The sequence below is a fragment of the Mangifera indica genome, chromosome 5 (genome assembly GCF_011075055.1).
Source record: "Mangifera indica cultivar Alphonso chromosome 5, CATAS_Mindica_2.1, whole genome shotgun sequence".
Taxonomy (NCBI): Eukaryota; Viridiplantae; Streptophyta; class Magnoliopsida; order Sapindales; family Anacardiaceae; genus Mangifera; species Mangifera indica.
Window position 1 is genome coordinate 14,522,786 of NC_058141.1, and position 26,994 is coordinate 14,549,779.

At 34.6% G+C, this 26,994-nt stretch overlaps 3 protein-coding genes across 9 annotated transcripts; 2 read left to right on the plus strand and 1 right to left on the minus strand.

Moving 5' to 3' along the window:
* The first annotated feature begins 352 nt into the window (after positions 1 to 352).
* On the plus strand, positions 353 to 6,600 carry LOC123216676. 6 transcript variants are annotated; one of them, XM_044637183.1, is made up of 7 exons: positions 353 to 591; positions 1,332 to 1,490; positions 2,121 to 2,194; positions 2,345 to 4,210; positions 4,962 to 5,112; positions 5,203 to 5,910; positions 6,332 to 6,600. In XM_044637183.1, exons 2-7 carry the CDS (start codon positions 1,340 to 1,342, stop codon positions 6,442 to 6,444), a joined length of 3,063 nt encoding a protein of 1,020 aa, XP_044493118.1. In that variant the 5' UTR covers positions 353 to 591; positions 1,332 to 1,339; the 3' UTR covers positions 6,445 to 6,600. The 6 variants fall into 6 exon arrangements, with proteins under 6 accessions (XP_044493118.1, XP_044493116.1, XP_044493121.1 ...); XM_044637181.1 differs by having other exon boundaries at positions 353 to 571; XM_044637184.1 differs by having other exon boundaries at positions 354 to 571; positions 6,382 to 6,600.
* A 1,984-nt stretch (positions 6,601 to 8,584) lies between these two features.
* LOC123215967 (tetraspanin-18-like) lies at positions 8,585 to 12,171 on the minus strand. Of its 2 annotated transcripts, XR_006502175.1 has the most exons (7): positions 11,727 to 12,171; positions 11,150 to 11,249; positions 10,537 to 10,617; positions 10,336 to 10,440; positions 9,544 to 9,729; positions 8,784 to 8,918; positions 8,585 to 8,683 (listed from the first exon to the last, which is right to left on the minus strand). XR_006502175.1 is itself a non-coding variant. In XM_044636292.1 (6 exons), the coding sequence occupies exons 1-6, from the start codon at positions 12,029 to 12,031 to the stop codon at positions 8,850 to 8,852; spliced, it is 846 nt and encodes a 281-aa protein (XP_044492227.1). In that variant the 5' UTR covers positions 12,032 to 12,171; the 3' UTR covers positions 8,585 to 8,849. The 2 variants fall into 2 exon arrangements, 1 of the variants encoding a protein (XP_044492227.1); XM_044636292.1 differs by having other exon boundaries at positions 8,585 to 8,918.
* A 2,944-nt stretch (positions 12,172 to 15,115) lies between these two features.
* Positions 15,116 to 25,160, plus strand: LOC123215965 (CLIP-associated protein). Its single transcript, XM_044636291.1, has 21 exons — positions 15,116 to 15,807; positions 17,477 to 17,632; positions 17,728 to 17,790; positions 18,265 to 18,333; positions 18,567 to 18,732; positions 18,994 to 19,152; positions 19,367 to 19,464; positions 19,667 to 19,741; positions 19,823 to 19,891; positions 19,995 to 20,080; positions 20,166 to 20,283; positions 20,512 to 20,610; positions 20,699 to 21,056; positions 21,230 to 22,968; positions 23,086 to 23,187; positions 23,291 to 23,395; positions 23,479 to 23,553; positions 23,630 to 23,698; positions 23,890 to 23,958; positions 24,217 to 24,318; positions 24,704 to 25,160. Exons 1-21 carry the CDS (start codon positions 15,475 to 15,477, stop codon positions 24,860 to 24,862), a joined length of 4,269 nt encoding a protein of 1,422 aa, XP_044492226.1. The 5' UTR covers positions 15,116 to 15,474; the 3' UTR covers positions 24,863 to 25,160.
* Positions 25,161 to 26,994: the final 1,834 nt, after the last annotated feature.

The window sequence follows — 26,994 nt, forward strand, 5'->3', positions numbered from 1 at the left end:
GGATAAATTTTTAATTTTTGGGGTTTAAAATGAAAAAAGAAAATTAAACTTTAATTTTTTTAATATTATAAATTAAATAATAATTTTACTTTTAAAACTAATAAACTTAATTTTTTATAAATGAATATTTGAAATTTTTATAATTAGGAGGGAATATTTAGGGAATATAATACTTTGGGTGGGCAAATGTCCTTTGCCTTTTATAAATTTCAATCAAAAACGACCCCCATCGTTGAGCCACAAAGTAAATAACACATAATGCAGGGACGGATTTGGAATTTCATAAAATGATTACTATAGTGTCCGGAATTCAGGCTCCTAAATGAATAAGATTTAAATAAAAAATTTCACGTCCGCTCAGAGTCGGTGGGTGATGTTGGTAACAGAACCTCTTTCTCTTTCTTTTGTTCACACTTCACACGCGGTTACGCTCTTCACATAGACGCCACCGATCTTCTCGAGTGACGTCAGATGTCGGCGAATAGCCGGTCACATTTCACCGGAAGTTAGTGAATTGTCACTAGGTTGGCATCTCTCTCTGAAATGCTTACTGCAACGGTGCCGTCTCAAAGTGTGTCCATTTTTTTAACAGTTACGCTTTCACTTTTCTGCTGGTCTTTCTCGCTCTCTTCGAGCTGCAAATCGAATCTAATTCCCTTTCTCTCTGTGGATTTGCTTTTTGTTCTAATTGCAGCTTTTTGGAAGCTGTTTCCCTTTTTCAATTTCTTTTTAAGCATAAAATTTTCTGCTTTTTTTATTCAATCTACAGTCGTTTGATTTGCATTCTTGAAAAAATACGGCCGTTGATTATTCTGTGAGACTGATTAACAAATGTATTTGTGAGTGCTTGTGATTGATTACTTTGATCAGAGTATAATTAATGTAAAAATGTAAAGTGAGAGCTAGTTGGAGTTTGTTCAGGCAAACAGTGACCACTTGATGTGATTTATCATGTGAGAATGTAACTGAATTTTCGTTCTCAGAAGTGCGAATACGATATCTGTATAATGCGCTTTCATTTTTTTCACTTCAATCAAGGCATTTGTTGTCAATTGATCGGCTTTTTTTTCTCTTCTTTGAACCACTTTTTTTTTTTTTCTCTGTAAATTGCTGCACCTTTTGGCACTTGAGATTTCACATTTGTACCATTTTATTTTATTTTTTTGGCTTTTTTACCTGATTGGTAAGCTTGAAGCTTAGAGTTTTTATAACTAAGAAAATTATATTTTAACTGAAGCTGCTGTTTTGGTCCTTTCGTTTGCTTCTTCTGTCCAGATTATTTTTATATGTTAGTTGCATTTGGCTTGAATTCTTAATATTGTGTCTCGCAGGTCTCAAAATGAATGGAATTCAGAGTAGAAAAACTCAGAATATAAATATAGATAAACAGTTTGCTGGTTCCGGATGCCTGGGAAGAATGGTCAACCTTTTTGATTTGGGCACAGGCGTCCCTGGAAATAGGCTGCTCACTGATAAACCACATCAAGATGGTGGTTTCCTTTTCCATCTACTATAATTTTTTTTTCCGTAGTTGATTAAACTTGTATTGCCTTGAGAAAAACTCTGCCTCTGATGTCCTTTATCTGTTCCGTCCTGGATCATGCGAGAGAGTGATGGTCATTGTTTGGCTTTTCTGATGAATTATTTGGTTTAACCCGGTTAGATTAAGTATTATTTTCAAAATATATGTCGTTTTCCCAATACAACTACTGAACTTTTAATTTATTTTCTTTCTTTCTCAGTTCTCTTGTACATGCGGGAGAACTTTTTAAATCACTTGAAGTACATTAGAATTTTCAGGTTTCTTCTGATTGTTTTTCCACCTTCCTTGTGATTTTGGATCAAGCATAAATTTCTTACAAGCATAGATTACTTATGTTTTATGCACTACCTCCCGATTCAGATAGCTGATTTGCCCTCTTTTTCTCTACCCGATCTTTCTAGCTTTCCCACCAGAGAGATTACAAAATCATAGTTCCTCATTAAAAATTGCCTCTTTGACACTTCTTATCCCATTTGGTCATCATGGTTGTTATTTATCTCATGGTATCTCTTTTGTACGTTTTGAAATTATTATATTGATCTAAGATGTTATTGACATGGAGGTGGCTGATTGGCAGGTGCTTCACTCTCAAGAAGTCGGTTGGATGTGGAAAGGATGCCACTTTCTGCAGATCAGATAGAGGATAAGCTGGTAATTTTGATGATTACTTCTTGGTAATTGCAATTATATAACAGTGAGAAAGCAGATTGCAAGCACAGCTTGTCTGTTTTGCTTACACTTGCATTATAATATAATTTACTCACCTGTCCTGATCTGTGTTGCATTTCATTTGGTGTGCAGGTTGTGTCCGAGTTTAGAACTTCATCAAACAAGAAAGCTAATGGTACACCCATGAAAACACTTATAGCCCAAGAAATGTCAAAAGAAGTAGAGTCTAAGCATAACTCACCCAATGTGGTTGCCAAGTTGATGGGTCTTGATGCCCTTCCACAACATCAGCATAGTTCAGCTGCCCAAAGAAGCCATTCAAAAGGTTATTTGCGACATTCTCCAAGTCATTCGACGATACCATTGGAATGTTGGGAGCAAAATCCTGGATTTCTAGACAATAGAATGCCTAGTGAAGTTCATCGGCTTCAAGAACAGAGTGATTGCAAGGATGTGCATGAAATCTGGAATCTGTCTCACCAGGCTAGTTATTCCAGAGATAGTTCAATGCATAAGGGAAGAAGTAATGAAACTATAAGTGAGAAAAAGATGGCTCTTGTTCGTCAAAAGTTTATGGAAGCAAAACGTCTAGCCACAGATGAAAAACTTCGCCAGTCCAAGGAGTTCCAGGATGCATTGGAAGTTTTAAGTTCGAATAAAGATTTATTACTTAGGCTTCTGCAAGAACCGAATTCCTTATTCTCTCGGCATTTGTATGATTTGCAGTCAATTGCTCCACCTCCTGAGACTAAAAGAATCACTGTTCTCAGACCATCAAAGATGGTTGATAATGAAAATTTTACAGGATCAGGAAACGTGATTGATAAACAACCCAAGAAACCTGCCCAAGTGGTTCAAGCAACTGGATGGGAAAGTACTAGTCCTGGATATTTCCCTCTTTATGCTAACCATAAAGTTATTGAACATCCTGCTCAATCTACGAGAATAGTGGTATTGAAGCCTAGCCCTGGGAAGACTCATGACATCAAGGCTGTGGTTTCCCCGCCCTCCTCGCTGACAGGAATATCACACGGTGAAGATTCTTGTGAGATACCTGAAGATGATGAGGTGCAAGAATCAAGAGAAGTGGCAAAGGAGATCACAAGGAAGATGCGTGAAAATCTGATGGGTCACCGGAGGGATGAGACTTTACTCTCTTCTGTGTTTTCTAATGGCTATGTTGGAGATGAGAGTTCATTTAACAAATCAGAAAACGAGTGTGCAGGACATATCAGTGATTCAGAAGCCATGTCACCAACTTCTAGGCATTCATGGGATTACATCAATAGATTTGGTAGCCCATATTCTTCTTCCTCCTTCAGTCGTGCATCATGTTCGCCAGAGTCATCAGTATGCAGAGAGGCAAAGAAGCGACTTTCTGAAAGATGGGCCATGATGGCGTTGAATGGGAACTCTCAGGAGCAGAGACATGTTCGAAGAAGCTCAAGCACATTGGGGGAGATGCTTGCTCTTTCTGATACAAAGAAGTCAATGAGATCTGAGGAAGAGGTTATTAAGACTGAACAAGAACCTAGGGGCTCAACTTCATGCTTAAGTAGTAATTTGAATAAAGAAGGTGTGTGTGAGTCTCCTAAAAACCTTATGAGATCAAAATCTGTTCCCGCATCTTCCACGTTGTATGGTCCTAGGCCCAATATTGATGTTCCTGATCCTGGCCAAAAGCAGGTTCCTAAGGAGCTGACAAAGATGAAGAGCGCAAAATCATCTCTAAAGGGGAGAGTTTCAGGCTTATTTTTCTCAAGGAATAAAAAATCTACTAAAGAAAAATCTAATGCATCACAAGCCGGAGAAGAATTTCAGTCTGTCACTGCTGAAGCACCAGGGTCAACTGGACATATTCCTGGAATGGTTAACAATTATACATCTCAACGTCTTAAGACAAATGGCCTTGGAGAGTGTTCATCTACTCATCTGTGTCCTTCAAGCAAAGCTACCTCTCCAGATTTAACTGACATGAGTGGCATAGCTTCTCAGGAGGTAGGCTTATCATCTTTCATTGTTTGCCTATAATTCTTCTCATACTCTTTTAGTTGGTGATTACTTGTAATTTTTAGTTGTTGCACGTTGTAAGACAAGTTGGCTCCAATAATTTCCTTTTTATCATTTTGTCAGATTTTTAGCTTTAGCTGTATCAGCAGAAATAAAAGTTGTGTATGACCATATGATGCCATTGGTTCTTATGAACAGTCACTTCTGTGCTTCCGCTTGTTCTTTCATACCGGATCAGGACACACCTATGCATGTCTTAACTTTTTCCTCTTTTGCTGAAGATATGTGAAAGGGTGTGCTTTCAAAGAACAAAGTAAAATAGTAGCCATTACAACATGGGATTGCTGTGCAATGCATTACATCCACGCAATTTAAACAGTTGTGAATGTCTTATTTGACATGCATCTCACAGAAATTTTGAGTATGCTTTTCAATCTTTTGTTATTGTTAAGCTAGGTAACAATGTCAGATGTCTTGTTAGTAAGTTGTGTCATTCTAGTTTTTGTGTTAGCGGGACTTAACAAAGATGAATCATTTTCAATATGAACCTGTTTTAGCAATGCTGCTCTGTGTTGGCCAGTAAGTTCTTCAAAATAAATCAGCTTAGTGAAAATGAATGCATGCTTTTGGGCTGGCTATGCAGTAATGGCTTCATAAATGTTGTTTCTGCAGTTGAATTTTGAACCCTTAGAATCTCGTGATTTGACTACTTATCAAGAATTGTTCTGTCATTTTGCAGGCAGGATTGTCCGTATCAAAACCTTTGATGCCTGGGAATGTTAGTGAGAATCAGGACCAGCCAAGTCCAATCTCAGTTTTGGAACCACCATTTGAAGAGGATGACAATACAGTTCCACAGTCTTCTGGCAATATTAAGCCAGTCCACGGAGGTATATTACCAAAAAGGTTTACAGAAAGTTTCATTTATATCATTCTTGTATATCAAATCCCACTAACTTTTCTTTTGTTATTGGTAATAGGAACAGTGGTGTCCCTCAAGCCTAACTTAATTGACAAATCTCCACCTATAGAATCAATTGCCCGGACTTTGTCACGGGATAATTCTTGTGCTGAAACAGCCACTCCCTACCCACTGAAACCGTCATCAGTCTCTGGAGCTGAGGCAGAGCAGGACTGGCTGTACTTTGTCCAAACACTACTATCAGCGGCTGGTCTGGATGGTGAGATGCAATCTGAAACATTTTTTGCACGATGGCATTCACCTGAAAGCCCATTGGACCCATCATTGAGAGAGAAATATGCAAGCCTGCGTGGGAAGGAACCAGTGCAGGAGGCAAAGCGAAGACAACTGAGATCAAACTGTAAGCTTATATTTGACTGTGTGAATACAGCATTAGTTGAAATAACAGGTTATGGGTCAGAGTCAGAGAGGAGCCGTAGGGCTGTGTCTTGTAGCGGGGCTCACAGCAGCCTGGTAGAGAGTCGATTGCCCATGCTGGTGGAGCGGGTGTGGGGTCAGATGAAGGAGTGGTTTATCAGCGAGGTGGGATGTGTTTTGGGTGAAGGTGGGGACGGTAACAGCCTGGTAGTAGAGAAGGTGGTGAGAAAAGAGGATATAGGGAAAGGGTGGGGTGAGCAAGTGAGAATAGAAATAGATAATTTGGGAAAGGAGATTGAGTTAAAGTTGTGGGAAGAGCTTGTGGATGACGCTGTGGTTGATTTGACAGGTAGTGTGTCATGAGGCTTTTCTTTTTGTTAATCAAAATGATGGGTGACTCATGTATTCTATTTTCAACAATGATGGTCCTAGTTGGCTTACTCCTACTGTTATATTTGTTTAAGATTATCATAAATTGTCATGTTACATATAAATAGTTGCTGTTTTTCACATTGTTATTTTAGCCCATTGATGAGGAATGGAGTGATTGGAGGTTGGTTATTCACCTTGTTTATACATGTGAAGAGTAAGACAAACAGAGTGAATTCCTGCTAAAATTGGAAACTGTGATGGGATGATGATGTGTCAAACAATATTCGTTTCTGGGTTTTCTTTTCCATATTTATGGCCATGGGGATCAGATTTTCGTAACTTTTTATATTTCTACGTTCATAATTGAATGCATGAGTGACCCCGCTCCCCTCTTTCAGGATGTTTGGGGCACAACTTTTTCTATTCTCATAATGTTATTGCCTGCCAGATCACCTTTGCTTTGCTTCAAGAGTGTAACCCAAAGCCCAATGGGGGTGGCTTGTGTGTATAAGAGGTGATTTTTCAACGTGAAGAGCTTGGATTTAATTTCTTTCAGCCGTATATCAAGAAATTATTTTTGACTTATAATAGTTGTAAGGTGGTTACTAGATCTGACTTATTTGGTATGATTGGTTTAATTTTGAAATAATGATTTTATTTCGAGTGAGATTTTTGGTTTTTTTTTTTTTTTTTAAAGTTGTAACCCAAATTTTTTAACGCATCAGCATTATGGAGATTCAGATTAACCGTAATTGTTGATGGTGATAATAAGTATTTAACACTTATGGAAATAAAAGATCTCAGACATTATTTGATATTCCATGATCCAAATTAAGAATATTTATTAGTTGTGATGTTACTAGTAATTTATTATGTAGTTAGATGTATACAGTGATATCACTATCATATGCTTAAATGATGGTAGCAAAGTTGGAGTGGCATAGCTTAAATCGATTCCACTTGAAACTTTTCCCTTCACACATGGCCTGCTATTGCTACAAACATTTATGTCGTGAACAAGTTTTAAACAGAGAATGATTCTCGAGACTTGAAAATAGGACTCATGGCTTTAATTAAATGATCACCAAATTTGTACAAGGCCTGCTCCAACTCCAAATTTTTGCCGATTAATTTAGTTGGCAGGGTCTCCTGTAATCGTACAAGTGATAAGCAGTGCTTTTATGTCTTAGTTAATCTTCATAAATAAATAAAACAATAAATCAGATTAAATGAGAGGAAAAGAGATCCCGTGGCTTATTCTAATAAGAAGTAAGCGAGAGTGTGAAACCGATTCTAGAGAAAGTGGGTAAAATAGAGGCTCTATACAAGCAACTACCCGTCAAAAAATTGATATTGTAACTTGGAATAAAAGGTCAGGCTCAGGGTCCCAGGGATCTCGTGACTCATTTTATGTATATACATTTTTTGTCAGAAGTTTATAAAATAGGTGAAGTCTATTCTGGGATCCATGGACTGCTTTCAAGTCGTAAAAATGAATGGACAAATCCTATCTTTAAAAAGAAGACACAGATCTTACATTTTCGTTTTTGTTGTGACCTGAAGTCCCACATCGCTCCCGTGCAGTCTACTGAGCGTGTATATAGGCAGGGGCCAGAAGCCCTTAACCCAGTTGAGGCCTTTTCCCAAGTGGAGAAACAAAACCGTGCGGGCCTGAAGCCCAAAGCGGACAATATCGACTGGGCTGTTTATAACACGTTATCAGCACGATTCGCGATGGGGGGGTGTGTTGTGACCTGAAGTCCCACATCGCTCCCGTGCAGTCTACTGAGCGTGTATATAGGCAGGGGCCAGAAGCCCTTAACCCAGTTGAGGCCTTTTCCCAAGTGGAGAAACAAAACCGTGCGGGCCTGAAGCCCAAAGCAGACAATATCGACTGGGCTGTTTATAACAGTTTTCACTGCTTTTTGAAATTTTATTCATTCAAATACTTATCTCTCAAAAATGAAAATCATCAGTTATTCCCGATTAAGATTTTCTCTCATAAAACCTGACAAGCAGATGATCAGATTATGGAGAACAAATATTTATATTTAGTTTTAATTTATACCCGTTAACGGCCTAATCCCGAGAAAACGTAATTGGCCTTATCCGTTGAAACAAGGGCATATGCAGTTGTTGAAAGCTCTGCTTTCCAAAATCCTCTTTGTCTTTGTAATAGATCACAGTCAGTCACTCTTTATTTCCATAACCCAAAACATACAAACAGGAAGGAATTCCCTCCAGTTTTAACAGAATTCTGAGAAAGATACATACATATATTACTCCACGGACAAATCTCGAGTGGGTTTAAAAAAGACAGTACAGGCAGTTGTCAGAAAAACAGCTCAAAAGGAGCTGGTTTTGTTGAATTTATAGCTCTAAAGGGCAGTTGACGTACAGACAATAGTATACATCTCGTGACTTGCAGACCAGTGCCAATAAATATGCCCATTGATTCTATAAAATTATTGCTCACTGGATCCCAACTGACTCGAGGATTATATCTGTATACCACACGAGGGGGAGATCCAACTCCAACTAATTAATACAATCAAAACAATTTGGAAGTATTGAAATTGAGCAACATTATAGACAAGTTGCCAATCAAAAACCATGCACTTCAGAAAAATAAAAATATAAAGAATCCCTAATAACTCATTTGAAAGCACGTATTGGAACACACATTAAACAAAAGCAGAAGCTTTGCTTGTTTACAGAATAACTTCACATTCGATCAGGATTTGCTCACTCTGTCAACACAAAGCAAAACAACACATTGAAACCCTATACAAGAAACAGACAACAGAAAAAAAAGAGAATTAGGAGTAGGTTTATACTGCAGAACCATACATGGCTTGCAAGGCATATTGCTCAGCATTTCCATGCTCTGTGAGTTGAAGAAATGTGCATGATTCATTACTTGGATTTCATGCTTCCTGATGCATTACTTACTAGAGAGTATTTATCTCCACTATTCAAACCATACTGCAGCAAAAATATACGGGAATTTCAGTATTTGTACACCAGGGATAAACATAGAAATCATACAAGCAAAAAGGAAAGAAAAAAAGGAGGTCAAACCTAAGTTATGGAAAGAAGATGGAATAAAAGTTAAATCAACAAAATAAAAAGGCAAAAAAAACCTCTCCTACAATAGAACGAAACAAGGGTGAAAGAATAGTTTCAATAATTGATCACTGATCAGTTGTTTCATGCTCTGAACTGCACACATTGTTCTATTCAGGAGGCACTTATTGATAATACCGACCAAGATTCTGCAGATGCCACAAAAAATATCCTGATATATATCAGATACCAACCATGTCATAACCCAAATGTGCCACGAATGAGTCTTAATTCAGGGAGTCTCTTCACATGGTAAACTCATTTGTCAAGCTGATTTTAGATGGTGCAGGCTCTGTTTGAAAGTTATATACATGCCAAAGAGAAAAAGAAAGGGGAAAAGAAGACTTCCATATCATTAATCTATTAACCACCTTTTCTTTAACCTTTTGGTCAAGATCTACTACATTAACTTTTATCTAAAAATGTTTGGAGCATATATTTTTTCAGTCAACCTATGAGAGAGCAGTAATTTTAAACAAGTTACCTTTTCTCTCATCCTTGAGCTCCAGATGTCAGAGTGAGTTGAACCAGATGTTTGGTTTGATTGAGAATTAAGGAGTGGCTCCCAAGTTCTACCCCTTGCATTTTCATAATCATCTTCTTCATCAAAATTGGTCCTTTGAGTGGAAACCATGGCTCTAAGAACTACTGCTAGTAGTAGAGCCAGTGCCTAAAATGCAACAAGTTATAAAAGGATGTATAGAGAGAACAATTCACATATCAATGAACAAATATAGGCAGATATAGCAGTTATACAATACATGATAGAACTGGTTGATGGTTATTCCTTTCATTAGAGAGAAAAAATGTGAACTTTTGTAATGGAAATTCTTCGAGTATAGACCTCTTCATCAGAGTATATAGGAATAACAAAAATTAAGAACAACAATACATAACAACTTTTGGCATGAAGAAAACCCAGCCAGTCCATAATACTTTAGTGTTTTTCTTTGTCTTGTCAATTCTTATAGGCCCATATTTACTAAACATAGATCTTCAAGATACATGAAGAATATCTTTTGTTTCCTATCGATAATAAGCGGCCAAAATGAACAAGTACTTCCTTGTGAGAGATTTCTTGTTCTGGTGTCATTTCTCAATACAGGCAATAAATGTTTCTCTACAAATGCGAATGACATTACTCATTTATAAAAATACAAAATTAGAACCATAATCTATAGATGAACAGGTAAGATATTAATAAGCAGCAATTTGCAAAATTGTTTTACTATTACCATTCAAATAATTTTTTCAAAGATCATAAACTACACAATACCTGAATTATGACCACTGTAATGCCAACCCATTTACATATATCAGTATTATCTTCAATGAAAGAACGGATGCTGTCAAGTTCTCCAGTTGGGTCAGATGGAAGATCCTGCCAAGGAATAATAAAACAATTAACTAGATAAGTAAACAGGATGAAAAGCCAATGAACCACATATAAGTTAACCTTCAGAAAAAAAAGAATGACCTTTTCCCAATGATGATCAATTGCAATAAATGCCACCAGAGCTGTTTCTAGTAGAAGGAATATGGTTTTGAGTATGGCATACTGATATTTCAAGAGGTTAAGAGAAATTCAAAAAGGATCGAGATTAAATGCAGATAATAGATTCTAAAACTTGGTTTGGTTGTTAGCAAGAGAGATTGCAATTTTTAAAATTTTCCATTTCAAGACTTCAAACCTGATTAAGTATAAAGCTACTAGTAAGACAAATCATAATGGTCAGATATCCAATATCTCTAATCTACTCCAAATGAAGTCCAGAAGATGAAGAAAGTAAGACTCTAAATCTCAATTGTTTCTTGTTTGGTTTTGTCAACAGACTGCCAATGTCTATTATTATTAGGGATTCTCATTATTCCAATTCTCTATCCCCATCTTCTTTACTACCACAGTAAAATATAAACTTGTATTTCCATTTTTAGAACAATTAAACACTCACTCAATCATATCCCAATTTTAAACAAAACCCAACCCATTCCATAAGTTCACATCAAAGTTAATCCAAACAATTGCAGACTGATTAGTCATCCAGCTTAACCTGAAATTTTAATAGACAGAGCCACATTAGGAAGGATACAAAACAAAGGCAACAACCAATTATTGATTCAGCTGCAATGCAACCAATCAAAGTAATGCAACACAGCAAAATGCCAACTCCCATAAAAGAGTATATGAACCTGCCAAAAGAAACAAGCACCAAATCATCACCTGCATGAACCTTGGCATGCACTGAAGATAATTAACCAAAACTCTTAGTTCCAATAAGAAAGTTAAAATGCAACAGATCCTATCATACCAAAGTTGCAGCATAATCTACCAGTAATGACTAATGAGGTCCCCAAATTCAACTCTAATGTTTTATTATTATAAAAACAAAGAAATAATTCTTTCACCCTCAAAATCATTGTCAAGTTGTTTGTTTTAAAGTCATTAATGTTTACTCAAACAGTAAACAATTTATGGACCTGAATGGAACAGATTACAGTACTCCTTTCAAAAAATATTAAAAGACAATTTAGCACAATGATTAGTACTATAGCCTCCAATCAGTTTGCGACATAAAATACAATAAAAGTCATATTACAGCATTAAATTTAGCAGAATTAAACTCAATTCAATTGAAACAAACCCAAACTCAAAACTTAGAAAAGTACCAGGGAGCGGGCAGCTTAATTGAATTCAAATCAAACTCTAACCCGTCGTCGAACCCGGAAGCCATGAGCTTGAGGGGAGTGGTGACCTGATGATGATCACCAGAATTCAGAAAAAGATAAAGAGAAGAAAAAGAAGGATCTGGAGAAGGAGCGGAAGGAGCAGGAGGATAAATGGGGACATGATGATTCCATTGATCGAGCATCCATATTGAGTATATTATAATTGATACTCCTACGAAGGCTTGAAGGTAATTTAGGAATTTCAGAATGAAAGCAAATGAACTGTGGCAACAATTTCGTCGCATTTCTGCTATAATTTCTCAATCAAAACCCTAACTCTAAGCTCTCTCGATTCTCTGTGATTACTGGATCGAAAAATATCATTATTTTTTTTTTAGGATTTGGCTTTTTCAAAAAAACAAAAAACTTTCCACCATCTGCTTTGGTATTGCATATTTGTATTTATACCGTTTGTGTGGAACGAATAAACTTTATTTTTATTTTTGTTTACATTATTTATTTTATAATTTTCCTTTTTTTAATTGCTTATCGATGGGCCATGGATGGATCAAGTGAAGCGCTCGTGTGAGAGCAGACAAAATTTACGTGGCAACAACAATTATTGACTTTTTAACCAGGCATTTATTAGCTAGAATGCCAACCCTTTCCTTTGTGTGGTTCATGATCTCACGTGTCAGGGGATCTAAAGAGTGAGGTACATAAATATGAAAAAAACAGGATAAAGTAAATAGTGGGCAATTATCTCAATAATTTTTATATTAATAAAATTATATATATTTATTTTTAAAAATAAATAAATATATATTTTATATATATTATCATATAATTAAATAATTTTAAATTAAAAATAATATTTAATCACATAATAATATATAAATATATATATTTAAAATAAAATACATATAATATTAATTTTTTAATATATTCTCAAGAGATACAATATGATATTTATATTTAGATCCATAAACAAGAGTGAATTTTTTTTATTTGGGTAAGTAACAAAAGTGAGAAATTAAAAAATAACAGATTTTAAAGTGATGGAATAGGCAACTCAACTACTTTGCGTAACCGAATATCCCATTCCCAAAGCTAACCAACTCAGCCCTCGAATTATCCCCTGGGCTGAAATGAAATCCTAGTGCCGTTCAGGTTTCTTCTTAATTCGAGCATCTCCGCCAGCAATCGGCCCTTCTGGTGCTTCTGAGGCTGGACTTGGGCTAAATTTCCTTCTGGACCCATTTGTAAGCCCGACTTTGGGCCGCTGATTGACCCAACTTCAACATTGGGCCCTTATCATCCTGACTTGGCTGTAAATGCTACTGTCACATCACATGTATTCAAGTACTAAATATTGGAAGGATCAAATCTAGTTGCATTACATTATACATTTTTCTAAGGTTAATTCCGTCATTATCTACGTGTATCATCAAACCATCCAGGAAAAGCAGTGTCTAATAATACCCAATAATTGGATGGCACCGGGGGTGAAATCTATGAGACTCCTGTTAAGGTGAAAATGACATCCTATCCTCGCAGGTTTTGATTTAACATGTTAGAAATGTAAATGCTGTCTTGTCCTTGAAGAAAATATTATTAAAGCAAACAAAAAAAAAAAATTCTCTTCTCTCATGTCATGAATCATGGTTGTGTTAAATCAGGAGGACTTCTTTTTCTTATCATTTGTCAATTATAATTTATATAGAGCAAGGCTTTTGTGTTCCATTCATAATTATTAATTGGTTTCAGTATTTCTCTAACGCAATCGATGAAGCCCAATAGTGAAAGTAGACAACTTTTATTCTATCTTTTCCTTTGGTTGTGTCCAAAGGGAGGTAGTTGGGTTGGCTTTGTCATGACGTTAGGCTTTTATTGTTTATGTTTTGAAACCCATTTCTTCAAAAAACTCAATTAACTAACATTATATGATGAATTGAATGACCCATTGAAGGCTAAATCCATCATTTGATACCTTGAATTTAGCTGCATATTCCGAGGTCCACATAATTTTAAGACCACCTAGAGACACAAAAAATTCAAAACGCATTCATTACTTATAATTATACCTTGAGCTTGGGCCATTTTTTTCTTAATTCAAGGTATAGGTTAAGGGTTTATTCAACTTGTTTATTTTAGTAGGAAGCCAACAAAAAAATTCAAAACAGTTTGAGTGATCACTATTAGAACGAGAAGTTAACATCATCAATCAATGGATTAGTTTAGAGGTGACATGTTGCCTCAATACTAAGCAAATGGACATTCATTAGAGGCAAATGATTAGATTATTTGTCAAGAAAGAGATAGATATATGCAATGTTTTAAAGCCAAAGCCAAGGCCAAGGTAACCAAGTCTCCAGCATGCTTAATATTGAAACCAGGCCAAAGACTTTTTCCCACCCAAGGTTTGATGAAATCCCAAACTAGTATTCGATAAGTATTAAAAATTCAAATTCTTATTTGTAGATTGTTAAGTTAATTTTAGGGATGAAGGTGTTATTTAATCATAATATGTTTAAAATAATAAAATTTATCTAATTTTCTTTTTACTTTAGAAAACTAATAATTTTTGTCATGATTAAATTTTGAAAAGTTACATTTCTTTCGCTAAAGATTCATTTTCAACCAATTTTCTCCAGCGGTCAGAATCCAGTTGTGACTTCTCTTTTTCTACCATCGATGATTTTTTTCAACGATCGTGACTTCTCTTCCCTCTAAGAGGGAGACTATTGATGGTAGAGAAAGAAAAGTTATGATTGGATTTTAGCTGTTGAAAAAGATTGATTAAAAATTAATATTATGAATAATTATTAGTTTTCTAAATTATGAAAGAAATGAGATAAATTTTATTATTTTTGATATATTATAATTAAATGATTATTTTATTTATGAAACTAATTGATTCTGTTAATTTTAATAACTGATGAGTGAAAGTTTGAGTTTTTAATATTTGATAGGTGCTAATCAAGATTCCATTGAACCTTGGGTGGGAATAAGTACTTTGACCTAGAAACTAATTGCGAGTTAAGATACTTGGTAATTCCGAGTAATTTCTATGATTTTCAACCAACAATCTATTCCAGCTCACACTTTGCAAAAATGAAAAAAAGAGGCTTAATCTTCATTAAAATCCATCCAAAGTTGTGTTTACTGTTTGAAATAATATTAATTATTCTTCACTTAGTTGAATTGATGTCACAATTATTAAACCATTTTTGTCTCTTTCAAAACCAACCGGGCCAAGCAAAACAAGCCCACTCGACAACAGTGCTCTTTCCAGGGTTTATGTTATTTCAGTGTAATAATAACCCTGTAAAACAAAAAAAATCACACAGCAAAAGACACAAATTATCCATCACATTCTTAGGGTAATCTCGCTGTCTAACTGGCAAAATCCGTAAATTAAATTCATTTCCGTGGGTAAATGTCCTAATCACCCCAACCACATAGTTTCATCATCTTCTCCGTCAATTCTGGTCTCGAGCACCTTAACTGCCCCTCCTTCTCACTAAACCGACTCTTCAACTAAATTAAGCTATACTTCTTAAACATATCACTCGCACTCACTTCACCACCAACACCACCATTTTTTTGTTCAACTGCTTTCGTTGATAAATCGAAATCGAAACAAACGCCAATCGCATTTCTCACTCTCGCTTTCTCTTTTGTTCGTTTCTTCTCGATCGAGAAGAATCTTGTAGATCTGAGACGTGTGGTGCCAGATCGAACCTAAATGGAGGAGGCGCTGGAACTCGCACGTGCCAAGGACACTAAGGAGCGGATGGCCGGAGTGGAACGTCTATATCAATATCTCGAAGCTTCTAGAAAGAGTCTTAGTAGCGCTGAAGTGACTTTGCTTGTGGATACTTGCTTGGATCTCTTGAAGGATAATAATTTTAAGGTTTCTCAGGGCGCGCTTCAGTCTCTTGCCTCCGCCGCTGTGCTATCTGGTGAGCATTTCAAATTGCATTTCAACGCGCTAGTGCCAGCCGTCGTTGAGAGATTAGGTGACGCCAAACAACCTGTTCGTGACGCCGCCAGGCGCCTCTTGCTCACTCTTATGGAGGTATTTTCGTAATTACTGCTCACTTTAATGATAATCTTGTTTTTAGTGTTTAAATGTCGAATTAAATATTATTATTTCTCAAATTATGTCATAAAATTTCGTCTACACTTATACAACTCCACCGATTCTTCTTTTATTTTATTTTTTTAGGATTTTCGAATATATTTGTAGTTAGAGATATGCTAGCGACAGTGGCTAGTTCACTCTCTAAAAGAAATTGTTTTAGACATTGCCCCGGCGTTTGTATAATATTGTGTTATGATCTGCCCGCTGTTTTCTCTGTTTTTCCTATATAGATAAAACTCTTGGCAGATACTGAAATAGTAATCAAATTCATTTCCTCTTTTTGTATTATGGATATTATTTCATATCGTGGTGTTTGTCTTTGATCTTATAGTTGTTTTATGAAATTATTGAATGTTTACTTATTAGTGGGTGCACTTTTATATAATCTGAACTTTAATATGTTTGTTTAGATTATAATGTAATGTTGCAATTCCTGAGTTCGCATACCATTTTTTCATTTATTTTACACCAAGTGATGTTTTATTGATTCAAGGATGGCATCTCAATTGTCACACAATCTCATCATCTACATGAAAATCTTTAATCATTGCCATATCATATAGATAAAAATGTTGGGTTACAGCCTGCTAAGTATAGAATTACTCTATCATAATGGTTCCTTTTCTATGGTGCCTAACTCTACATTTACTGTACAGTTGATGGAAATCTTCTTTCCAATAAATTCGCGATCACTTGGTTCTAGTTCATCTATGTTAGAAACTTCACCAATTCCATTATGATTAAATATATTTGATTTAGAGATATGAGATTAAGATATTGCTAGGTGATCAAACATACAATTTTAAAATTGGGTGCGCATCTTTGAGCGCTATTAACTTTTTTCATAAAAGACAATTGTTTTGAAAGGAATTTGTTGTACTAGTGAGTAATAAGAATGTTAACTAGTTGACTTGATATCATTTGTCAAGTTGTGGAGGTGATAATGCAATTTTATAACCCAAGATCAAGAAATATCTTCAGATTATTCAGTTATTTTATAATACATTGTGATCATATCTATGTCTTGGAACAATTTTTAACTTTTTAATGTTCAAGATGTGTTCAGAACTTGGTAGCTCTTCTGCTGAAATCTTTTTTCTAAGAAAAAGCTCAAACATGACAATTTTGTAAACTACTCATGTAATTGAGTGGACTCTATATATGAGATCAATAAACTATTGCTTCCTTATTGGGTACCATTATTGTACTCTCGCTCCCCTTTCTCTTGGTTTCTATTTCCTTCTAGAATTCTGTTTTATCTTTATTTTGTTGTGCTTTTTCTGTATCTATATCTGACTTGACTCTCTCAAAACTTTCCATTGAGAAAGGTGAACTGACAAATGTATAAATATCTTTTTTTACACTTACGTATGCTTTGCTGTGTTATCTGATTTTATTTAGCCTTTTCCATGTGCCTAACTCGTTCTTCAGTTTACAAAATGAAAATGCATTGGAAGTTTTTAGAATACTTTCTATTTTGGGCTAGTACTCATGGAATTTTATGTTTAAGCTTTAGTAAAATGATTATGGTGTTGTATTATATGTTATTACATTGAAGGAGATCTGTAGAAAGTGGGTTAGAATAATATATTGAGCGTTTCAGGTTTCTTCTCCAACAATTATCGTTGAAAGAGCAGGTTCTTATGCCTGGACACATAAAAGCTGGAGAGTTCGAGAAGAGTTTGCTCGAACTGTCACATCAGCAATTGGCCTTTTTGCATCTACAGAGCTTCCTCTTCAGCGAGCCATTCTTCCTCCAGTATGATTTCTATAATTTCTAAATTAGAGCATAGATTTGTTGTTTTTAATTGCTTTTAGGGAGGTGAACTGACAGAAATTCTCTTCAATTATCAGATTTTGAATATGTTGAATGATCCAAATCCTGGTGTTAGGGAAGCAGCTATATTGTGCATTGAGGTTAGTGGAAATTGTGCTATGCTGAACTACTTTCTCCATTTAACTTATTTGTAATATGATCGTAGCTTGGATTATTAGCAATAAATTAAAACTCAACCACTTTTATCTCTTTTTTGATATTTGAATATCTAAACCTATTATCTTTTATATTTAATTAAGAAAAATGATGGTGAGTATAATCTGTTATCTGCTATTTTATTAATACAACTATCATTGTCATCTTGTTTTTGAATCAATGCAATAGCTTAGTTTATCTGATCTTTACAGGTAAAATAGCTTAGTATTGGTTCGAATTATTGGTATCTGTCTTAGATAGTGTAATAGATGCTGTAGAACTCGTGCTTTGCTTACTAGAAGTTCCAGTGAGTGTCGTCCTCCTCCCTGGCATAACTAGTTTAAGAATTTTTGGTTGACATCCAGGAATCCTGGTCTGGAATGGCTCTCTAACCATATTAATCTGTTTTTTTCTCTCAGGAGATGTATATGCAAGCTGGACCTCAATTTCGTGATGAACTTCACCGCCATGATCTTCCTACTTCTATGGTTAATATCTTATTGAGAATAAGAATTCCAATTTTACAGTTTTACTTGCCATAGTTTCTAGGACCTGCGAGTTTCATGCCTAGTTCTGCCTTTTAGTTCAGAGTGCAGATGTGTAACATTCAGATTAACGCTCTGGACCTTTTTAATGCATTGCCTACTGATAGGAAGAAGAAAGCATTTAATTATTTTTTCTTTTTATAAAAAAAGAGACATCACACAATTTATAACTGCAGATGAAAGACATTAATGCAAGGCTGGAGAAGATTCAACCGCAAATTCGCTCTTCAGATGGACTTACTTGTACCTTTCCTTCAGTTGAGATGAAACCTGCAAGCTTTAATCCCAAGAAAAGTAGTCCAAAGTCTAAGAGTTCATCTAGGGAGATGTCTCTTTTTGGAGGTCAGCATTACCTTTTATTCTAGTTGTGGTTTCTAAATATTAGAAATGCACGCAAAGATTAATTCCATTGCGAAATTCCTGGGTTTTCCCAGTATATTTTGTTTGCAAATTATGTTTCATATGGTCAGGTATTGTCAAGTTTTGCATTCCTGTGAAGTCATGGTTCAACTACTTAAAAATCTTTAATTCTTTGTGGGATTAATAACATCTTTGGAAGTCTGCTTGGTAATTTGCTATTGCTTTTTGTTCCTTCCTTTGCAGGAGAAGACATCACGGAAAAACCCTTAGAACCAATCAAAGTATACTCTGAGAAGGAACTTATTAGGGAATTTGAGAAAGTTGCTTCTACCCTTGTACCTGAAAAGGATTGGTCTATACGCATTGCTGCAATGCAGAGAGTTGAAGGCCTTGTTTTGGGAGGTTTGTATCCTCTTCTTGCTCTCTCTGTGTGTTGTAAAGTATTATTTGCTGTTTTATGATTCATCTCTAAATTAATCTGTGAAGTGCTTTGGAACGTACTTGTTTTGTTTCCTGTAACCATCTTATGATGAGTTTCATGGCTTAAAACATATGGTTTTTTAAACTTTTTTGGTGGAGTAAATATTGATATAACTGCTCTGAATAATCTTATCAGGTGCTACTAACTACCCATGTTTTCGGGGACTATTAAAACAATTGGTTGGCCCTTTAAGCACACAATTGTCTGATCGAAGGTCTAGCATTGTGAAGCAGGTGTGTTTATGTTTTCTTGTTTCTGCAAGTGTTGGTTGACATGGCCCTATATGTGCCCTCTTACCCCTCTAGGATATTTTTATTGCTTGTTTGATATCTCATTTGATTCTTGATAGAGCTGAAGCCTTTTTATTTTGAGCTCTTGTTAAGCTTTTGGGGCTGTAGGTGTAATCATTGCTTAGTTGTTCTTTCTTTTTTCTAGGCTTGCCATCTTTTATCCTTTTTGTCAAAGGAACTCTTGGGGGACTTTGAGGCATGTGCTGAAATGTTTATTCCAGTAAGTTTTAATTTCTTCCTTTCTGTCTATTGCAATTTTATTAAGCTGAAAACATCCTGATTTCTATGGTATGATTATCAGGTCCTTTTCAAGTTGGTTGTGATTACTGTGCTTGTAATTGCAGAGTCTGCAGATAACTGCATAAAGACGGTAATTTTTTTCTTAAATACTCAGTCAGTTTGTTCCTTTTATACAAGTCTTTCGATTTTTCCTGTTTTAAAACATTTTGAAGTTCTCTCTCTCTCTCTTCAAGATGTTACGTAATTGCAAAGTTGCTCGTGTGCTTCCTCGCATAGCTGATTGTGCAAAGAATGATCGTAGTGCAGTGCTCCGTGCAAGGTATAACTGCTCTTCTTTGGGCTGATGATGCAGTTTTTGTTCTGCTGTTCAAATCATCATCATCTTCTTTCCTTTTGGATTGCAGGTGTTGTGAGTATGCCCTGTTGATGTTAGAACATTGGCCTGATGCTCCAGAAATACAGCGATCTGCTGAACAATATGAAGATCTTATTAGATGTTGTGTTGCTGATGCAATGAGTGAGGTATTTCCTTTTGGATTGCAGTTGTTGGAAATTTCATTTTCCTTTTTTTTAAAAACGTTTAAAACCCCCATTTTGTCTTGTGTGCTTTCTAATATTATTAGGGTGTCTATTTAATTGACTAAAATACTTCGTATCATTTTCTTTTTCCTTTTTCTCTATGTCGGTGGCAATATTGATTGACGCCTTGTTATTTACTTTGTTAGCATTTTTATTCTTGAATCTTAACAGGTACGATCAACTGCAAGAATGTGCTACAGAATGTTTGCAAAGACTTGGCCTGACCGATCACGTCGCTTGTTTTCATCCTTTGATCCGGTCATTCAAAGGGTATACAGTTAGTTTTTTTTCCCCAAAGAATGATTTTACATACTAACATTGGTAAGGCCATAATTTAAAGGGATCGTGGTTTTGACAGATAATAAATGAAGAGGATGGTGGGATGCATAGGCGACATGCTTCTCCTTCTCTTCGTGATAGAGGTGGACAGATGTCATTTACCCCTCATGTATCAGCTTCTTCCAATCTTCCTGGGTACGGAACTTCTGCCATAGTTGCAATGGACAGAAGTTCTAGTTTATCTTCTGGGACGTCTCTCTCGTCTGGACTTCTTTTGTCACAAACGAAGTCCCTTAATAAAGGTTCTGAACGCAGTCTGGAAAGTGTTCTGCATGCAAGCAAAGAAAAGGTCACTGCAATTGAAAGCATGCTCAGAGGTTTGGAAATATCTGAGAAACAGAATCCTTCATCTCTTCGATCATCTAGTTTGGATCTAGGTATCAAATGGTTTTGCCAATTTATGTTTTACTTGGTTAATGAAATCAGCTTTTAGTGAAGTCATTCCATGATGCAGTGGTGACTGATTGCTTGAATGATTGATGAGTCAAAAGTGTAAATCATTATCATTTATGAGCGGCTAATTTTTCTTTCTTATTGCCCCCTAGTGCAGGAGTTGACCCTCCATCATCTCGTGATCCACCCTTCCCTGCAGCTGTTCCAGCTTCTAATGATCACACAAACTCTTTATTGGAATCAACTGGCTCTGGAATCAATAAAAGCAGTAACCGCAAAGGTGGCATGATATTGTCTGATATCATTACTCAAATTCAAGCTTCCAAAGATTCTGGTAAGTTATCATTTCGCGGAAATTTGGCAAATGAGTCTTTACCATCACTTTCATCATACTCAGCTAGAAGGACTTCTGAAAAGCTACAAGAGAGAGTTCCTGAAGAGAATAATGACATTAGGGAGGCTAGGCGCTTCACGAACTCACACATTGACAGACAGTATTTGGATACTCCTCATAAAGATGGAAACTTTAGGGATTCTCAACACAGTTACATTCCCAATTTCCAGAGACCACTTTTGAGAAAGCATGTATCTGGGCGAATGTCTGCTGGAAGGAGGAGAAGTTTTGATGATAGCCAGCTGTCACTTGGGGAAATGTCAAATTACACCGATGGTCCAGCCTCTCTCAATGATGCTCTTAGTGAAGGACTGAGTCCAAGTTCTGACTGGTGTGCTAGGGTTGCTGCTTTTAATTATCTGCGATCGTTGCTTCAACAAGGCCCAAAAGGTGTTCAAGAAGTAATTCAAAGTTTTGAGAAGATAATGAAGTTGTTCTTCCAGCACTTGGATGATCCCCACCATAAAGTTGCACAGGCAGCTCTTTCAACACTAGCAGATATTATTCCTTCTTGCAGGAAGCCCTTTGAGAGTTACATGGAAAGGATCTTGCCCCATGTTTTCTCACGGCTGATTGATCCAAAGGAGTTAGTTAGGCAACCTTGTTCTACAACCTTGGATATTGTTAACAAAACTTACAGTGTAGATTCTCTCTTGCCTGCATTGCTCCGTTCACTGGATGAACAGCGGTCGCCAAAGGCCAAGTTGGCTGTTATTGAGTTTGCTATAAGTTCCTTTAACAAGCATACGGTGAACTCTGAAGGCGCTGGTAATATTGGCATCCTAAAGTTATGGCTTGCAAAGTTGACACCGTTGATCCATGACAAAAATACTAAGCTTAAGGAAGCAGCTATTACATGCATTATATCTGTTTACTCCCATTATGATTCGACTGCTGTGCTTAATTTTATTCTTAGTTTATCAGTTGAAGAACAAAATTTGTTGAGACGAGCCTTGAAACAATACACACCTCGTATTGAGGTAGATTTAATGAACTATTTGCAAAGCAAGAAAGAGCGGCAGCGTCTTAAGTCCTCTTATGATCCATCTGATGTTGTTGGAAGCTCTTCAGAAGAAGCATATGTTATTACATCCAAAAAGAGTCACTACTATGGAAGGTATTCTTCTGGTTCTGTTGATGGTGATGGTGGCAGGAAATGGAATTCTGTTCAAGACTCAACCTTTATCACAGGTAGTGTGGTTCATGCAACTTCTGATGAAACCAAGGAGAACTTGTATCAGAATCTGGAGACTGGTTCTAATGCCGATGTTAATTCAAAAGCTAAGGATCTGACAAGTTCGAACATATACCTGGATGGTTTGTCTTCACCACATGTGGAGATTAATGAGTTGATGAGCCCTGACCCCTTGCGGGTCTCTGCAGGTGTTGGACATAATGATGTAATTTCATCTGAAATGGACCTTAATCATTATAAGCCGTCAGCTATAAAAATCAACTCTAGTGTGGATGCTGGACCTAGCATTCCCCAAATTCTTCACCTGGTGAGCTTTGTGTCAGCATATCTTTCTTCATAGTAGTTACTTTTCAGAGTAATTGCAGTTTTGACAGATCTAAAAAATTTCTCATATGATGGGGGCTTTATTCTGTATTATTTTTAGATCTGTAATGGGAATGATGGAAACCCTACTACAAGTAAGCATGGTGCCCTTCAGCAACTAATTGAAACTTCTGTGGCTAGTGATCAATCAATTTGGAACAAGGCACGTTATGTTTCTGGCATATACATTTCTCTTACTCTGATTATCTGCAATATTTCAATTTATATTTATTCTATATTGATATCCATTCTTCATATATTTGCAGTACTTTAATCAGATTTTGACAGCTGTACTTGAGGTGTTGGATGATGCTGATTCTTCAATTAGGGAGGTTGCTCTTTCATTGATAAATGAAATGCTCAAGAATCAGGTCTGTTACATGCTCATTATGTTTATTTCCTTTTGTCTAATGATTTTGTAACTGATTTGCCCCTCCATATTTTATACTTACAGAAAGATGCCATGGAAGATTCTGTCGAGATTGTAGTTGAGAAGCTGCTTCATGTTACAAAAGATGTTGTTCCCAAAGTAATTATATTCAAGTGTTTCTTTGACCATATTCTTTATATGTAGTTGTTGTCTCAATATTTGCATCCATATGCAGGTTTCAAGTGAAGCTGAGCACTGCTTGACAATTGTGTTATCTCAGTTTGATCCATTTAGATGTTTGAGTGTACGTGTTTCCGACTTTCCTCTCTCTCTCTCTCTCACACACACACTCCTGTGGCTCATATATGGCTGTAATTAGCTTTATTGTCTCTTGTTAATGAAATAATACCATGGAAAAAGAATATTTCTTTTGGCTCTGTTTCTCCGTGGTTTGCTGATAATAAGGAATATTGATGTTAATGTTTGATATGGCAGGTTATTGTCCCTTTGTTGGTCACAGAAGATGAGAAAACTCTTGTTACTTGCATAAACTGTTTAACAAAGGTACTATCCTCATTATTTTTATGGAATTGTAAAAATCTGCATATGGGCGCTATTAAATTTCTTCCACACCAGGCTCTGAAAATACAAGTTTCTTCAGGCAACAATACTTTTTGTGGGTTTTTTGGACCATGTGTTGTAATAGTTAGCTTTTCGAAACAGATGAAGCATAATTTATATCCAAGCAAAGATGCGCCAAACTTTTTAACTTTTTTGGCCTACTGTCAATAAATGTATTGCTTATCTTTAAAAAATTTTCAGCTTGTGGGTCGGCTCTCACAGGACGGATTGATGGCTCAGTTGCCATCGTTTTTACCTGCACTTTTTGAAGCCTTTGGAAACCAGAGTGCAGATGTTCGCAAGGTATATATTTCTTCTGTATAAGGTTGTTATTATTTTTTGTTGTCTGCAATCTAGTTATTATAAGGTGAGAACCATAAATACGAGAAATTTCTGTTTTGTAGAACCAAAATTGCATCATGTACCAACCCCGCATTTATTTTTCTCATTATTATTTTCTTTTTATTTATCAATAAAATTATGTGTATAAATAATAATATATTACTATGTGATTGAGTGTTGTTTTATCTATAATTTCAAACTATTCAATCACATGGTGACATATCATTATTTATGTAAAAAGTTATGTATATTATTTATACAGATAACACTATTATTTATTTACTTATGCTATTTTGATAACTCTTTCTTTTTTCTGTTTTTTTTTTGGGTGTGTTGGATGGTACAGACGGTTGTTTTCTGTTTAGTGGATATTTATATTATGCTGGGTAAAGCATTTTTGCCGTACTTGGAGGGACTTAACAGTACACAACTGCGTTTGGTGACCATTTATGCTAATAGGATTTCACAGGCCCGGACAGGTACTGCCATTGATGCAAACCAGTGATTAAGGTATTTCTTTGGGGAAGAAATTGTGGGTTTGGGTTGCTTATTCATTGCCAGTGTATATGTACATTGTGTGAATGCATTTTGAGGGCTTTTTTTTTTTTTTTCCTGTGGTTCTCTTTTATGGTTTAGATATATTATATTTTTTATCCCACGTTGTGAGTTTGTGTTGTTTTGAGGAAGGGTGATTTTGAGGAAGTAAACAAATTTCTGTTCACTATTACCCCCGTGTTGGGACCAACGTTTGAACATCATCTTTGTGTTATTATATTCAACAAAGAAAGTTGGTTTTGGAGAAATCTATTTTCACTTTTGCAAAATTGGACAAACAAATAACTTTACGGGTGTTTTTGGCAGGTAATTTTTTATTATAAAAAACAAAATTTATTATGAAATAAATTATTTAAAAAATTATTATGTATAAATTATTATTATATTTGATAAAAATTAATAAGTATAAATAATTATTGTGTTTGATGAGATGTAATAAAATAATATTAAATATTATTTTATTTAAATAACTATGATTTTTAAAATATTTTTAAAATTAATTGTTATATGAATTGAAAATTAAATAATTTTATCCTAAAAACTTAATTAAAATAGAATTACAATAAAATTAAAATTAATTTTATATTCTTTTAATACCTAGTGGAGGTGGTAATTTTCAAAATTGTTTGGTTTAGTTATTCAAGAGTGTAATATATCTTTTATTGTAGATATCAAATGATAAAATAATATATGCGGCAGGTAATATATATCTATTCTGATTACTATCTCTATTTTAATATTAAAAGCTTATCCATGTATTTTATATTTTATTATAATTTTATCTTTATTAATTTATTTAAATAAAAATATCATTTTTTTCAATTAAGATAATAAGAACTTAAAATAATTATGTTTAAAGATATTTAAATAAAATAATATTTTAATATTCTTTTATTATATTTAATTAATTATAATAATTAGTTATATCTATAATTTTTTATCAAATCTAATAACAATTTATATTTAATAATATTTTAAGTAATTTATCTTTGTGATAATATTTTATTTTTGGTAATAAAACGTTACTCGAACCAAATATACTCTTATATTATCTATCACATTACCATTTACCAATTAAAGTAATATCAGTAATAAATAAATTAATATAATTATCCTTAAATATCTTAGGGGGTGTTTGATTTGGGTAATGTTTTATTATCAAAATAGAAAGATTACCTTGAAGATAGATTACTTAGAAGATTACTATATATCAATGATTACTATATTTGATAAAATTTGATAGGTATAAATAATTATTGTGTTTGATTAAAGTTAATAAAAGATTACTAATAAATTATTTTACTTAAATGCCATTGAATATAATTATTTTTAAATATTTTTTATATTATTTATCATATTAATTAAAAACAAATTTATTTTTGTCTCAAAAAATTAATAAATAATAATATAATTATAATAAAATCAAGATTACCTTGATAATCTTTAAATACCTAAGGTGAAGGTGGTAATCTTCTATATTATCTGTCACGTCAGCATTGGTAATAGAAGATTACTGTAATATTTTATTATTGATAAACCAAACAAAGAAATAAAAGATAGATTACCAAGGTAATCTTAAAAACCAGGAACCAAACGCCCCTTTAAAGTTATCCTTGAATACTTTGAACAAAAAATAGGGTAATCTTTTATTACCAATAATGAAAAATTATAACAAATATACATTATTTTAAATATTATCGAGTATAAATTATTTTATATGTTTAATAAAGTTGGTAATTTATAAATAATTATTATGTTTTGTTGGTAGTATTAAAATAATATTTTGATATTATTTTACTTAGATATCATAAAAAAATTATCGGGTGAAAATTAGTAAAATATATAGTTAAGCTAATGTACGTTATGTTGGAGTATTTGCTTTGTGCATTTTTTAAAATATTCTCAATACTAATAATATATTAGGATTATTTTTATGTTGTTAAAATATAAAATTAATTAATTAAATTATTTTTTCAAGTTATTATTTTATTATCATTTTCTAAAAATATTTTTTATATTAATAATATATTGAAATTACTTTTATATTACCAAATTATGAAGATAATTAATTAAATTAAATTA

What these genes read in the sequence shown, in the direction of transcription:
- LOC123216676 (XM_044637181.1), top strand. Translation starts at nt 544, where the DNA reads ATGCTTACTGCAACGGTGCCGTCTCAAA. An exon ending in TGATAAACCACATCAAGATG is followed by an intron (nt 1,491 to 2,120) that starts GTGGTTTCCTTT and finishes GCTGATTGGCAG; the next exon opens with GTGCTTCACTCTCAAGAAGT. An exon ending in CGCTGTGGTTGATTTGACAG is followed by an intron (nt 5,911 to 6,331) that starts GTAGTGTGTCAT and finishes CCCCTCTTTCAG; the next exon opens with GATGTTTGGGGCACAACTTT.
- LOC123215967 (XM_044636292.1), bottom strand. Translation starts at nt 12,031, where the DNA reads ATGCGACGAAATTGTTGCCACAGTTCATTTGCTTTCATTCTGAAATTC. An exon ending in TTGGTTGTTGCCTTTGTTTT is followed by an intron (nt 10,618 to 11,149) that starts GTATCCTTCCTA and finishes TTGAAATATCAG; the next exon opens with TATGCCATACTCAAAACCAT. An exon ending in TTGATCATCATTGGGAAAAG is followed by an intron (nt 10,441 to 10,536) that starts GTCATTCTTTTT and finishes ATTCCTTGGCAG; the next exon opens with GATCTTCCATCTGACCCAAC.
- LOC123215965 (XM_044636291.1), top strand. Translation starts at nt 15,475, where the DNA reads ATGGAGGAGGCGCTGGAACTCGCACGTGCCAAGGACACTAAGGAGCGG. An exon ending in CAGCTATATTGTGCATTGAG is followed by an intron (nt 17,791 to 18,264) that starts GTTAGTGGAAAT and finishes TTTTTCTCTCAG; the next exon opens with GAGATGTATATGCAAGCTGG. An exon ending in CAAAAGATGTTGTTCCCAAA is followed by an intron (nt 23,554 to 23,629) that starts GTAATTATATTC and finishes ATCCATATGCAG; the next exon opens with GTTTCAAGTGAAGCTGAGCA.